The sequence below is a fragment of the Zingiber officinale genome, chromosome 9A (genome assembly GCF_018446385.1).
Source record: "Zingiber officinale cultivar Zhangliang chromosome 9A, Zo_v1.1, whole genome shotgun sequence".
Taxonomy (NCBI): domain Eukaryota; kingdom Viridiplantae; phylum Streptophyta; class Magnoliopsida; order Zingiberales; family Zingiberaceae; genus Zingiber; species Zingiber officinale.
In genome coordinates this window covers 104,384,782-104,400,757 of record NC_056002.1, presented here as the reverse complement: position 1 = coordinate 104,400,757, position 15,976 = coordinate 104,384,782, and the positions used below count along the sequence as shown (strand labels likewise).

The 15,976-nt window shown below is 34.7% G+C and overlaps 1 protein-coding gene and 2 pseudogenes across 1 annotated transcript; 2 read left to right on the top strand and 1 right to left on the bottom strand.

Annotated features, from left to right (window-relative positions):
- Positions 1-3,165: 3,165 nt before the first annotated feature.
- LOC122021629 lies at positions 3,166-4,214 on the top strand (annotated as a pseudogene).
- A 1,480-nt stretch (positions 4,215-5,694) lies between these two features.
- Positions 5,695-7,630, top strand: LOC122019414 (annotated as a pseudogene).
- Positions 7,631-14,973: 7,343 nt separating this feature from the next.
- On the bottom strand, positions 14,974-15,423 carry LOC122019413 (curculin-2-like). Its single transcript, XM_042576883.1, has one exon. It carries the CDS (start codon positions 15,421-15,423, stop codon positions 14,974-14,976), a length of 450 nt encoding a protein of 149 aa, XP_042432817.1.
- Positions 15,424-15,976: the final 553 nt, after the last annotated feature.

Genomic DNA, 15,976 nt, shown 5'->3' with positions numbered 1-15,976 from the left:
TAGGTTGTGGAGAATCAGATACTTGACTAGAAATGTCCTAACTGGAGTTAGCCAAGGTAAAGTCCTAACTGAAGGTTAGGCAAGACAAAGTTCTAACTCGAGGGTTAGGCAAGGAAAAGTCCAAGTGGGTCAAAGAGAATCACACATAGGCAAAGGGAAGTTATAACTATGATTAAGCAAAGGAAAGTCTAAGTGAGTCAAGGAAGACCGCATGTTGGCAAAGGGAAGTCCTAACTATGGTTAGGTAAAGGAAAGTCCAAGTAGGTCAAGGAGGATCGCACGTTGGAAAAGGGAAGTCCTAACTACAGTTAGGTAAAGGGAAGTCCAAGTGGGTCAAGGAGGACCACACGTTGGCAAGAGAAAAGTCCTAATTGTGGTTAGGCAAGAGGAAAATCTAAGTTAGTCAAGAAGGATCACACTTGGTGATGGAAATCCAATAGGAAGTTGGCACGAGATGGAAAGTCTAAGTGGGTCAAAGGTTGATTGGACACTTGGATAAGAAGTTCAAACAGGTCACGGTTGACCGGATGTTGAATAAGGGAACCCTAGACTAAAGTTAAGTGAGTTATGATTGGGCAATCGATTAGATAATCTATTGGGTAATGGATTGGGTCAAAACCAATCGATCAGGTGATCGATTGGGAATCGTTATCACGAGAACAGAGAGGCACTAAATCAATTGGCTAATTGATTTAGCCCTCTTCAATCAATTGGGTAATTGATTGAAGTGGAGTTTTTTTTGCAAAGCATAGTATGTTACTGTGCTGAATCGATTGGGAAAGTATCCAATCGATTGGGAGAAACTCGTGACAAACAGTGGACTTATGAATTAATCAGGTGATCAAGTAAGCCACGTGAATTGATCAGGTGACCAATTGGAAGAAGTTCGTGAGCAAACAGTGGGCTTCTAAATCGATTGGGTGATCGATTAAGAAGCTTCATAATCGATTGGCTACTCGATTGAGAGAAGAAGAAAAGAGTCGTTGAGAGGTTTAGATGGTTGGATTTGCTTGGATATGATGTGTTATCTATTGGGCGTAAGGCTAATTGATTGGGAACCCTAATCTATGGAATATAAAGGCATTCAAAGATTCAAATCATCTCTTCTTCTTCCCCATTATTCACTACCAGTTCTTGGATGATACAAGGTGAAGTGTTACTGCACTTCCGTGTCTACAAGAAGTGTTTCCAAGTAAGAAGAAAGCAAGCAAGGTTCTCATTGTATTTGTGCATTCATTTCCTTGTTATTGTCATATTTTTCTTATTGTGAGTTTGTATGAGGTTTCTCTACTTCTGGATTGTTTCTGAGAAGGAGTGATTTTCATAGTAGAGTGTTTGCACTGTGTGGATCATTGGATTAGTCACTTTAAGAAGGTGGATACCAAGTAAATCCGGGCGTTAGCATTGCTTTGAGTTTTTTCACTGCAACAAATCAACAAGACGAAGCGATTAGAGCTAATCGGCCCCTCTAGCTCCTAGAGTGTCTAAACAAATTAGGCCAATCGATTTGGTATCTTTTGTTTTCTTGCAAAACTACTACTAATCGATTGTTTGAATCAATTGTTTTGAGCTAATTGATTACCCTAATTGATTGACCAACCCTAAACCCTAAAGTCATCTGTAATTTGTTGGGACTTCCCGTTGCCTAGCATTCAGTCAACCTTGAGCTGCCAAGCTTTTTTTACCAAGTGTCCCATCAATCTTTGACCCACATGAACTTTCCATCTTATGTCAAGTGTTTGATTCTTCATGACCTACTTGGACTTTTTCCTTGCCAACTTCCTATTGAACTTTCGATTACCAAGTGTTTGATCAACTTTTGACCCACTTGCACTTACTAATAATATAACAAGAATAAAAATATATATACACAAATATAATAAAAGTAAACTACTTTACAAGAAACTTACTTTGATCACTTTATTATTATTTTGAATTATCTTTTGATAGTCTTAAAATACAATCACACTTTCTTCCAAAATCGATTGGAAAAATCTACTTGAAACCCTTCTTTTATAGCCTCCAAGTCAGTCGATTGATCATCACTTTTAAGTCAATTGCTCTATTAAATTCATACTACAAGAAAATCTTCATTCAACAACACTCAAACGACTATACCAAATCGTTGTTTTTTTTTGCCTTTTAACAACGGTTTTAACAAAAAACATTGTCTTTTAGCAATTTGTTTAGTCTACGACAACGGTTTTTAAAAATCGTTGTCTATTTATACTTTCTTGGGGCTACGCCAACGGTTTTTAAAGGCTACGACAACATATTTTGAAAATTGTTTTCTATGTGCACTTTTTGGGATTACGACAATGGTTTTTGAAAATCGTTGTCTATTAAGTGTTGTTGAATACCGTTGTTTTTTTTCTTTTGCCACTTTTTTCCCTTCGCAATTTTTTGCCGCTGCGTTTTTTCCTTCCCTCTCTACAAAATTTTTTGCCGCCTCATTCCGCCCCTTTACCTTCTCGATCTCTAAGCATTTCCGTCCAACCTACGATCTCTTCACTTACTTCACGTTTTTCTTTCTTGATCTCTTCTCGATCCCTAAGCATTCCCCCCCCCCCCCCCACCACCTCACTACCACCAGAGAATCCCCCCAACTTCCTCGACGAGCTCTTCTTCATCCTGAAAGAGGAAGGTAGAATGAATCTGCGCTTCTTTTGTTGTCTCCTCTTCTTCATCTTGGAAGAGGACGCGAAGGGCTTAGGGCATCTCAGATCTCAGCGGCGACTCCTCTCCTTGCTTGTGCTCCGTCCCTCTTCGCCAAAACCTCTTCCCTCCTCATCAGTCTTCTTCCTCTTCCAGAGGGTGTCGTGATCGGTGTGTGATGACGACTGGTGAGGCGGTGGCGGCGGCGACATCTCTGAAGGTGGGTGTCACGTTCTCCAACCGCCTCCGGCACATGGAATCCATGTCCCTGCACCCCTCAGGCGTTGGTCGGATCTCACACCTTAACGTCGTCATCCTCGGTGAGCCCTTAGAATCCGAGGAGAACGACCTCATCTTCCCCTCACAAGAATTTTCCAGCCAGCTCCTCGTCTCCTCTCCCGAACAAACCTTGATCTTTTGGGAGAGATTGGTCCAAATCAAACCTTTATTCGTCATGCTTTGCTTTTTCCTAACCTTAGGTTTATGATTCTGAAGTTGTGAGCTATAGATATGGAATCAAAGGAGATGTTCACGAAAGCTAATATCGGATATGATTGACTTTTGTTTGGTACATTTTCACATTTGGCTATCTGGTGATAGGTTTGAAGTTATAGCATATGAATCCTTTCTTAATTTACTATTGCTTGCCTTCGATTTTTTTTTTCAAATCTTGATGACACCCTCTATCCGTTAAGTTTCGGAATTGCCATCGAGTGCCGCAAGAATATTTTAGGTATGGTCTCTATTTTGTTTCTATATCAAGTTTTCCCTAAGAATTGAGACATATATTTTATCATTTTTCAGAATATATGCTTGAAAAATTAGGGGTTGAAGAAAACAATTTACTAAAGTTGTGTACTGTTCTGTATAAGCACTATGGAACGATAATGGCTGGTTTAAAGGTAAATATTATATTCATGTTCGACAAAGGTGCGCTTGCAGTAATGAGAAGCTTTCTACTTGTTTTTCAGGCCATTGGCTATAACTTCGATTATGATGATTTCCATAGGTTTGACTCTATCATTGTTTTTTTATCTTTGCTTCACATGTTTCATTCTATGGTTTTAGTAAAGCAAAGAGTTTACTGATTTCGTGTGGTTTAATAGCTTTTTCCATGGAAGATTACCATATGAAACATTAAAGCCAGATCCTGTTATAAGTCAACTCTTGTTGAGCCTTCCAGTTCGAAAAGTTGTGAGTTTCTGGGGCATGGATGTTGAAACTCTCTGATTCAACTTTGTTTTTTTTTTTCACTTCACTAACAAGCTCATAAATCAACCTAAATGAATAGATATTCACTAATGGTGATCAAGCTCATGCTGCTAAAGTGCTTAAGAAGCTGGATCTGGAAGATTGTTTTGATATTGTTATTTGCTTTGAGACACTAAACCCTTCATCCTCTTCATCTAGAGAAGATAATTCAGCCAACATCTTCGACATAATTGGCTACTTATCGAAACCTGATCCAAATGTTGATCTACCAAAGACGTCAATATTGTGTAAAACCATCCATTGAAGCCATGGAGCACGCTCTCAGGATTGCAAACATTGATCCCTAGAGAATTGTAAGTTGCATTTATGAATGGGTCTTCATTTCTATTTGGCTGCTGATAACCCATGTTGGGATATAATAATTATCTTGACCTTCTAGTTGAGATCTTAGAAATCAATGTAGTCATTACTTTCTATCACTAGTTGTTACATCATTGCATGCTATTATTTCCTAAGAAAATTTGTGTACTAGTCTATTATGTCACAAGATTGTTGAGGAATACTCTCTAGCTTGATTTGTTGGGTGTTATATATATATAGAGAGAGAGGGAGAGAGAGAGAGAGAGAGAGAGAGAGAGAGAATTGTTATCCTACAGACCTATTGCTGCGGAATGCTACGGACTTGTTAATGTGGTAAAATCGCGTCATATTTTTAGAAAAAAATATCTGCGTCATTTTTTCTCCCTCACCAAGGGTGCCATTTTCCCCCTTTCTTCGCCGTCCTCCGATGCTGCCATCCTCTGCCGCGACCTCCCACTTGACTTCGCCCGCGACACCAGTATTCGCCTCTTCCTCCCCTCACCTCTTTGCCTCCCACCGGATCCAAGCTCCCGATCATCGTCTACATCCACAATGGTGGATTCATCATCTTCCACGTCGCTTCCTCCCCCTTCCATGGCCTCTGCTCCCGTCTCGCGGCTGCCCTTCCCGCCGTCGTCCTCTCCGTCGACTACCACCTCTCTTCGGGCACCGCCTGCCCGCTGCCTTTGAGGATGCCCTCGACGCCCTCTTCTGGCTCCGGGCCCACGCCATGGGGGCGTCTGCGGAGGGAAACCTCCCCTTCCTGCTCACCGAATGCGCCGACTTCTCAACGTTGCTTCCTCATGGTTGACAGTGCAGGCGCAACCATCGCCTTCCACGCCTCCCTCCGTGTGGCGGCGATCCAGGACTCCTTAGCCCCGTTGAGCATCACCGGCTTGGTGTTGGACTAGCCTTACTTCGGAGGAATCGAGCAGACTGATACCAAGGAGAGGCTGAAGAATGGCAAGATCCTATCTTTGATGGAGAACAATTTAATGTGAGAGCTGGCGTTGCTGGAGGGCACTGACAGGGACCATGAGTACTCCAACCTATTCAAGAACGAAGAGAAGCTATTCGTCGGACTACGTGATTTCCCACAGTGCTTGGTTAGAGGACACACACGCGATTCCTCGCTTATGGAGCCCTGCCCTCTCCACACCCTTTCCTCCCTCATCGCGGCGTTAACTCTCACTGTACCCTCCTGCGATGGGTTTGGTGGAGGAAAATAAAAGGGGAGAAAAAATGACGCAGATATTTTTAGAAAAAAATACGACGTGATTTTACCACATCAACAAGTCTGTAGCATTCCACAGCAATAGGTCCGTAGGATAACAATTTTCTCTCTCTCTCTCTCTCTCTCTCTCTCTCTCTTTATATATATATCATGTATAAGAGCATTGGTTGCCATTTAGATGATTTAAGCTCATCTTATTACTTCATATATTGTTATAAACTTTGTAGAAAATTGTAAATGGTGGGAGAGTGAATAGCTGGACATGTATCAATTTTGCAAAGAATGTGCAAGATAATTTGGCCAGGGGATTTTGTCATGATCTTGCTCAGATGTGCCAGATATCAGGAATGGTATGAGTTCAACATTTTTACTACAGCATATGATTTAAAACATGCAACTTAATTCTTAATTATCTTATTTGAAGAAGAGCCACATAGATCATTATTTTTATCTACATATTTTATAGGAATTTTCGCTACATCCTGTGCTTCATCCTCTAACTGCTAGGCGTGATCATGTTGAAAGAGTGCTTTCAGCATGCTATCATGATGCAATGACCATACTCCAACCTCAGGGAAAGGAGCTTGATTTGCTCATTGTAATATTGCCTAATAATGATGGTTCTCTTTATGGTATGATGTCTTTCTTGCACTTGATCTTGTTCGACACAACTTGATATTTTTGCTTGTTGACAAATATCAATTGGCTAAACCTTTTAGCTTTAATTTTTTTTCCTTTTCTTGTTCGCTTTATTATTATATGACATAGTTATTACAAGTGATCAAAAGCAGATATGTGAGACTGGCCTTTGTTTAGTTTCACAATGTTGTTTAACAAAGCATGTTTTCAGGATGAGTAAACAGTACCTTGCCAATGTTGGCCTCTAGATCAATGGAAAGGTGAGTACGTGGAAGGTGGATCTATTTTTCTTGTTCTGCTTTATGTTACTAAGGCTTGATTCATAGGTTGGAGGAAGGGGTGCAGTTCTTGTCGATGCATTGTCAAGACGCATTCCTCTTGTTAGCGACCGTCCAACTATAATATTTGGTGCTGACGTAACACATCCTCATCCCGGGGAAGATTCTAACCCTTCTATCACAGTTGTAAGTAATTTTGTCAATCTTCATTTCTTGCTCTATGTATAGTTACCTTGATGTATCCTTACTATCTTGATTATATTTGGTTTGTCAGGTTGTTTCGTCTCAAGACTTGCTCGAGGTGACAAAATATGCTGGATTGGTCTGTGCTTAGGCCCATCAAGAATTAATTCAAGATCTGTTTAAGGTCTGGCCAAATCCTCAGTGAGGAACTCTTACTGGTGGCATGATAAAGTATGAAATACAATCTAAAACCAGTTTTAAATAGAATGTTGATTTTATTTTCCAATTTACCTGGCTGGGTAGAACATCTGTCATGTAAAATCCAAGGAGCTACTTATTTCCTTCAAAAATGCTACTAGACAAAAGCCTCAACGGATTATATTCTACAGATATGAATCTTTGGAAAATTTTAAAAAATACTTGATTGTTTAGATTAATATACCAAGTTGTGCATTCAGGGATGGAGTGTGCGAGGGCCAATTCTATCAAGTTCTACTATATGAACTAGATGCGATCAGAAAAGTAAATTTTCCAATCATTTGTACTATGATTTTTGTTTCAGTGTTTTTGTACTCAACACTCCATTTGTGTTTCAGGCCTATGCCTTTCTAGAACCAAACTATTAATCTCCAGTGACTTTTGTGGTGGTCCAAAAACGTCATCACACTAGACTATTTGCTAACAATCATGGTGACCACTAATTTGTTGATAAGAGTGGAAACATATTGCCTGGTTAGTTTAGTTGATAGCATGGATGCATCATTTTCACGACAATTCTATTTTGTATATTTTTTTCAAACCTTGTTTTCTCAATGGAGCTTTCCATCCTTGAAATTCCAAGGACTATTGTTGATTCTAATAATATGCCATCCTATTGAATTTGACTTCTACTTGTGCAGCCATGCAAGCATTCAAGTAACTCATCTCACAACTAACACCTTTTGTATGATGTACTTATTCAGGTAACTGTTCTAAAAACATATGTGTGTTTATTATTTTTTCAGAACAAGTTTTTTCATACATATAATAGTGTATTTCTTTTGATATCAATAGGTTGTTGATCTCCTAGTGCCTTATCAAAGGGGTAGAAAGATTGAACTTTTTGATGAAGCTGGTGTGGGAAAGACTAGATTTATTATGAAACTAATGATCAATAATATTGGAAAAAGTTGGCATGAAAGAATCAGCAAGTGAGAAAGAGGATTCCAATGAAATTCTATAAGTTGAAGATTATGATGGGACTTGGGTTGACAATAATTAAGTGCGATCCTACATGGCATGAACCACCATCACAAGTTTCTAGTCTTTTGGCTATTGTTCATTAGTTGTAAATGGAATTTATTTGTTTATTTGTATTGAGATAAATTTTATTTGAATATGTGACATGCTTCTTATTTTGTGATTGTAATTCTTTTATAAGTAGCATTTTGAATGATATTGATATGAGGAATATTCTTTCTTTTGTGATTATGAGCCTTTATTATATATTTATATTGAAATCTGATATATTGGTATTAAAAAATAATAGTTTAAAAGACAACAGTTTAAAATTCGTTGTTGTTGTCTATCGCTCTCAAAGACAACGGTTAAAAACCGTTGTCATAGTCCCAAAAATCGTTGTAACTGACAGTATTATTAAAAGTGCTTTAAACAACAACGGTTTTAAACCATTGTCTTATAATTCAAAGACAACGGTTTTAAACCGTTGCAAAACTATTGTCGTTTCATTCTACGACAATGGTTTAAAATCGTTGTCGTAGCCCTCACTTTTAACAACACTGTCAATTATAACGATTTTAAAGGGCCTACGACAACAGATAAAATCCATTGTCTTTTAATATTTTTATTGTAGTGTCAATCATTATACCTATAGAACAACTCTTAACAAATCTATTTGACCACAAGCAGTAGACTGTTCATGTTCAACAATTGATTGGTATTTAAATAGTACTGCAGTAGACTAAAAACTTTTTATTCATTGCAATACAGTGTCATCAGTCGACTGTTCAAACTTATCAATCCACTGATGGACAACTAGTTAAATTCATAGTCGAACTCTAAACTTTCTGTTAACTCAATCAACTAATCAACTGGATCAATTCCCTAACTTTATGTTTTCTACAATAACAATCAACTATTTCTATTTATCAATCGATTATTAATATAGCATAACACCACATCAGTTGAGTTGATGAATCGGGGTTTAAACTTTCTATTTATTACAATAACATTCGATTATCATTGTCCATCAGTCAACTATTGCTATAACAGAAACTCCAAATACTATAACAACCCCCAATCATTATAATAACTCTTAAAACAATATAGCAAACCCCTAATCACTATAACAACCTCCTGAACACTCTGGCAAAAGATTAATTTTATATTTTAACTCCTTTATTTTATCCTAATCTATAACATCCTCTTCACTGCTGTGCTCGCTGTGGTTATAGACTTTTTATTAAATTATAATCTAAGCTCACAATTTATTATAGTTCATTGAAATTGAAATGTATTTTAATCAATTCACGATTACAATGAACTCCAACAGTAGATTGATATTAAAAGATCAAAATCAAAAATAACAAAATTTTAAATATTTATAGTTCTTTTTTAATTAAATAGCTGGACCACCGCATATGATTTTAGATGTTTTGCTCGTAGTAAGTGTCACAAACTTAATTAAAATAAATTATACTCACACCATCCTCCAATACTTTCCTAATCCTAGAAGATTTACCTACAAGATTTGCTCCCGAAGACCGCTGAGAGGTTTAATTATTTGTTAAATTGGACTTTCATAGTATTATAACCATAAAAATGATTATAATATAATCATGGTGCCAATTATAATATAATCATGATCGAAGATTAGAGTTAAATTAAAGTTGATTTATATAAAATAATTTTTGATATAGTTAAAAAAAATTTATTAAAGTTATTTGAGAGATAATAAATATTTTAAAAAATAGAAGGTAAATTTATGTATTAATTAATGAGAAAAAACTAAAACAGTATGAGGAAACATTGTATACACTCACTGTATATGGTATTGATTTTTTGATTTAAAACATTCTATACATTATATATAGATACCACCATTTCATTTATATATATGGTCATTTCATCGTTAGTTTAAGCATGCATTATTTTACTCGTACTACTATTTTCACTATTTAATTCAATTATTGGTTGTTGATGAATTGGAGCGCGTGTTTTTTTAATTCAAGGTGTCATGGAAATAATAAAATGAATAAAAGGGTTTGTATTATCTTAAAACATATTTAATGTGCATTGTTTAAATTATATATTGAGTCAAGCACTTTATGGATATTCATCCAATTTGTACCGGAACCTAGCTTACCCCGCCAACTCATCCAACGTGTTGCCAATAGATGATAACACTTCTCATCTCAGGCGTCCCATCAAGTTATGTAAACGACAGAGATGCTATCAGCTCGAGTAGTGGCAGTACATGAAAGACGACAGGAATATGATTGTTTGCAAAGAATTGACTCCGAGATTTTACGGTGAGAAACCAACTACTCATCCGAAGAGACCTCATTCATTGTGGCATAAATTTTGGTCGATAATAAGTCATAATTATCATACTTAAATTTCTAAATGTTTTACTAAGCTAATTATAGTTGTGATAAAGCTATGTAATATAATCTAGAAAATATTTCTCTAATCGTCCAAATAAGTAAAAATAGTTGGATAAGATGGTGGTGCAGCACGGGTAAAATGATAATATAATATCGTTTTGGCGAAGTCGAGTATAAAGTTGGACTCTATCTCTATAAGATGAATTTATCTCGCACTTGGTGCTCATGAAACACAATAATCATCTCTCAACATATAACAACTTTATATTACGATAGCAGTCTTGCAAATCTCAAAATGATCTAGAAAAATGAATTTGTTATAGTGTATGTAAATTATGTTGATAGACTTATGAAATTCAACGAGATAATAAGTAAATAATTACTGGAGTAGATGCATATGAAATTAAAAATGATCAGTTTATTATTTCACTATAAAAGTAACTTGTTCAAAGCAAGTTCAAAATTGAATCGATTTTGAAGTAAAAAGGTTCTTTTTACTTTATTGGTTTTGTAAAAATATCGAAGTAGTTGATCATATATGACTTCATATGTTATATTGATTGACGAAGTAAGTTATTTATATGACTTCATAGTTTTTGTATGTATACGGCTTCACTGTGACGAAGTAAATATTTTTTTTAAACTACACCACCATTTAAATTTGTTGAAGTATTTTGTATTGTATTACTCCACTATTTATTTATATTAGAGAAGTAATTAATTATATTTTACTGCAACATAATGTTAATTGAACAAAATATTTCCACCACTAAAATTGAATAAATATACAATAAATATCTAACAAATACAATCCAAAAAAGTAATAAAAAAACATATTTGACCAACTTCACCCAAAAGACAGTATCCATAAATCTCTAAATTCAATCCAAAAAAGAGTATCAACGACCCTTAGATATTCATATAGAAGTAGATAAATTCGCTTTATTCACTTCATATTTCATCATACTGAGATTGATTGTAATGCTGATTCTTGATTGATATTGTAAATTGAAACATTAATAGAAGTTTGAGGCTCAATGTAAAATGACTTAATATTTCATAAAGAAGAAATTTATTTTTTTCTTTAATTATGGATCTTCATTCAATACTATCTTTTTCATTTGCTTATTACACAATATTCATATTCAATACCATTTTATTTTAGATTATCCTAATGAAATTAAAAGAATAATATAATTAGTTACAATGTACATAATAAAAATTATCAATTGATGTCAAATTATATAGTCACAATACATACCAGTTTGTTTTAATATAATTGTCACGGCAAAAGGATGGCTTACTATTAGGATGGATCTATATCACTTGTTAATTAAATAAATTGATTTGTAGAGCAGTAGGACAAATCTAGCCAATTAATAAATGTCCCTCCAGTTTAGCTAGGTTCTATTGGAAATGAGACACATATATTTCTAACCGTCCGTATCGATAAGATATACAAAGATTAAAGTTATTAACAAAAGACAAAAAAAAAATATTGAAAATTAATTATTGTGATTTATGTAGGGTAATATAAACAAGTCGGAGTGCATGTTTTTTAAATGTCAGTATAGTAAATACATATGAGAGTGTTAATATTGGATGAAAATCATTCGTGCTATATTGACACTAAAGATTAATATCAAATAAATGGATGCATAAATAAATAAGAGGATCTTCAAGGCAAAATCAAGTAAAGAGAATATCTATAACTTGTACCATTTATCAAGTATGGATGATGACTTACAAGTAAGCAGAGCCTATTTCTATCTCGAAATCTTGTGTTATTTTAAAATTTATTGGGATCGATGCGATGTTAGAGGGGTGAATAACTTCTAGTTTTTCGTATTATATAGGTTGTATGATAGAAACTTGAGGGAGCCTTCCCCCAAGTATAAGAAGGTTTTGCGTGTATATATCAGTGTAACGAAATATTTTCTGATGAGTAACTATTATTCTTTGTCAGATGATTACGATTCTTTGACAATACTATCTCCTAAAGAGTACTCATATTTTCACTATGAAGGGTACTCATATTTTCTGAAAAGATCTAATATTACTCGAAAGATTCAATCGAAGGGTTTTGCTTTTGTATAGACTAAACATGGATACACATTTGTGGATTCTGTGAACATATTTTTTGTTTGAATTATATGACATATTTCTAGTTAATAGTAAGAAAATTGATAAGTTGTAATTTCCTGATATTTTAATTTGTATTATTTTATAAGGATTTAATTAAGTAATTCATGGTGTAAATAGATTTTGGTTTTGAAAATAGATTTATCTTTTGTTAAAATATTATATTTTAAAAAAGAAAACACTTTTCTATCCATTAAAAAAATATTATTTCTGCTAAAAAAGATAATACTTTTAAAGCGTTACAAAAGTATGATCTTTGTAAAAAAAAATGACAATACTTTTTAAGCATTGTCTTTGAGCGAACTTTTTACAACAAACCTTTTAACAACACTTTTTTAGCCACATTTAACAATACTTTTTCAACTTTTTCTTGTAGTGATTGGAGACGAAACCGAGGTGATTAATGATCCAATTTATAATGATGAGGAGGTGGATGAATTAGAGGACGATGAGAGAGACGATGACAAGATCGAATATTTGATGATCAAGTTTATAATGATGATGGAATGGATGAAGTTCTTGATGAAGTTAGTGATGACGTGTTGCAGGTTTCGAACACTCTGAATTTCCCTGATGGTGTCATTGTTGACACAAGAGTTGAAGGGAGAGAGCTTCCATGTTTAAATTGACTTCAAAATGATGAAAGAGAAGAAATTCTCATAAATCAAGGAGTTAAGAAGATAAAGGACATACTTGCTAACCTAAAATTTGACGTTTTGGGTGTGGCAAGAGATAAATTTATGGAGTTTTAAACAAACTCAGGACATAGAAGTAATAGAAGGAAATATCATATCTAAGTAAACGTGATGCCATTACTTTTTAGGTGTATGCTCTCAACATCGGGGGAATCTTGGTGGCGATGACTTTGATAAGAGTATTGCCGTCAATGTCATGCTCATTGGCGGATCGATGAAGATTCCCAAAGTTCAGCAGCTTCTAGTAAATTTTACTGATTTAGTACTAGATAATCTTCCTCCTGGTCTACCGCCTGACATTATTTTCTAAACTCGAGGACTAGTTCTTTCTACCCGAGATGATTTATGTAGGAGGATCCGTATATTATTATTATTATTATTGATAATTTTTATTCTTTTGATATTTAAGGTATTTTTTTTTATATTTTAGGTATTTTGTTAATTTTTAGCTTTTGTTTGTATTTTTTTTGGATTTAAGTCTGTTTAGAAATTATAGAATTACATGTATGCTAAAAAAAAAAAAAACTTTCTTTCATTTCTTGTGTAAATAGGAATTGTAATCCATATATTAACTAGGATTTTGTTTTTTGTTTTAAGGTTATAGTCTATATAAACATATGTTTAGCTGTTGATATTAAATAAAATTTCTTTTATTTTTTACAAAGATCTAGATGATTATTTTCTCTTACATTCTTCTCAAACTCCTCTTTCTCGTCCATCCGTATGATAAGTACTATTTTACCCGTCGTTCCTAGATTACTTGAAATGGTTTGAAAAGTAATTAAAAATTTAGAAAGTTATCAACTACTTAAAAGTACATATATGTACCTAGAGTATCAAAGGGATACAACTATTGAATGCCATTTATATGCACCAAAGGCTAATTAAGTCTACCCAAAGGATTCGTGTCGGTGTAGAGTCTGTGGACTACAAGCCTCTTTAGGATTTAAAAAGAGTAATCCTGCAATTAACCAGTTAGAAATTTATATCTCTCTTTATTTTATCATAATCTATAACATTCTCTTTGTCATTAGTACTCCCGGGCTATGGGGGATTAAAAGAATAATTTTTGATATATCTATCTATATCTATATTTATTTATTTAATTTCTAGACTTTCTATTAAATTTTGATTTATTATAGTTCATTGAATTGTCAATTCAAGATTCCAATGAACACCAAAGTGGATCGATATTAAAAGATTGAAAACAAATATAAGAAAATTTTAAATTTATTATTCATTTTTAATTATAAGTAGATGGACGGCGACATAAAATTTTGAATTTCTGCTCGCACGAAGTGCCACATCGAACGAACTTAATTAAAATAATTTATAACCACACCATCCTCCACTGCTTTTCTTATCTAAAAGACTTACCTATAAGATTTATTCCCGAAGATGGTTGAAAGGTTTAATTATTTGTTAAATTCGCCCTTCGAGTATTTTAGATCATGATCATAGTAAGATTAGAGTTAAGTTAAAGTTGATTTTTATAAACTAATTTATGATATAGTCAAAATGTTTTTATTAATTAAAGTTATGTGAGACAATAAATATTTAAAGAAAAAAAATGAAAAACTATTATCTAGCACATTATCTCCATCACCATAAATAATTATTATTTACTATATTTGAATAAATATCCACTATTTTAACTGATTCTATATTTCAATTTTCAATTAGGTTAGTTAGATTCCGGCCACCTTGTATTAATTTTATTTTTTCAATTTATATATAATTAATAGATTTCTTTAATTAATTAATAGTTTTTCTTTTTAATTTCAACGTAATTCAAGCAGCGCATGCAAGTAGATAATTAAGGCGATCGACTCACACCGAGTTAACCGTACATACGATACGTACAACATAAAAACGAGGCTACGTTCCATGCACGTGGCTAATTATTTATGCATATATGTAGCTAATTATTTAATAGCGATCCATGCATGGTACGTGGTGAAGCCCATTTACTAATTCTTAGTCACCATGGCGATCTTCCTGTCCTTGGGTTGCAGGTAGGGGCCGTCGTAAAATATTTTTTCGGGGCCGTAGATGGCGACGGCGTCGGTCAGCAGGACAAGGATGTAATTTCCATCCACGCCGTTGGTGCCAGTCGCCCAAATAAATATCGGGATTTCGTCCTTATAGTCGTAGATTGCGAGGTCGCCGTTGTCATGAAGGTGGAGGAGGCAGTTTTCGCCTTTGCCGATGGTATCTTCAGAGATGTTCCGCACGGGCTGGCCGTTTTGGTACAACACCAGGCCGCAGTCGGTCTGCATGGTCAAGGCATAGTCCCCTTGGGTGAGGGAATCGCCGTTCTTCAGCGTCTCGCCGCTTTTGAGAACGCATCTGTCGGCCGTGGAGGAAGGCAGTAGGAGGCCGAGGAGGACAGCAACAGAGAGCATGACGAGGGCAGCCATGGTTAATTAATATATCACTCACTTCGCTCAAGTGATTGCGTGTTTAGAGTATCGAGCAACTCCCCCCATCTATTTATAGATGAGGATCGGATCGAGGAGGTAAATTTACGGTGCTTAAAACTCAAAAGAGTTGTGATACTCATCTAGAATTTTCATCTAGAAAATTCATCTAAATAGACACATAAATGATGGGCCCACAAAAAGTGAAATGATGGGTCCCATCATTTATGTGTCTATGTAGATGAATTTTCTAGATGAAAATTCTAAAATAATACACTGTTAATTAACGGGGGAAAAAATAGTATCAAGAATCATTGCAGACAAATTCATAGTATATATATATATATATGGTCTTGATTATATTCAATCATGCATCTGATCTAACTATATATTAAATTTTGATCTGAGTACTAATTAAAATGGATCTATATCACTTGTTAATTAGATAAATTGATTTGTAGAGCAGTAGGACAAATCTAGCCAATTAATAAATGTCCCTCCAGTTTAGCTAGGTTCTATTGGAAATGAGACTCATATATGTCTAACCGTTCAT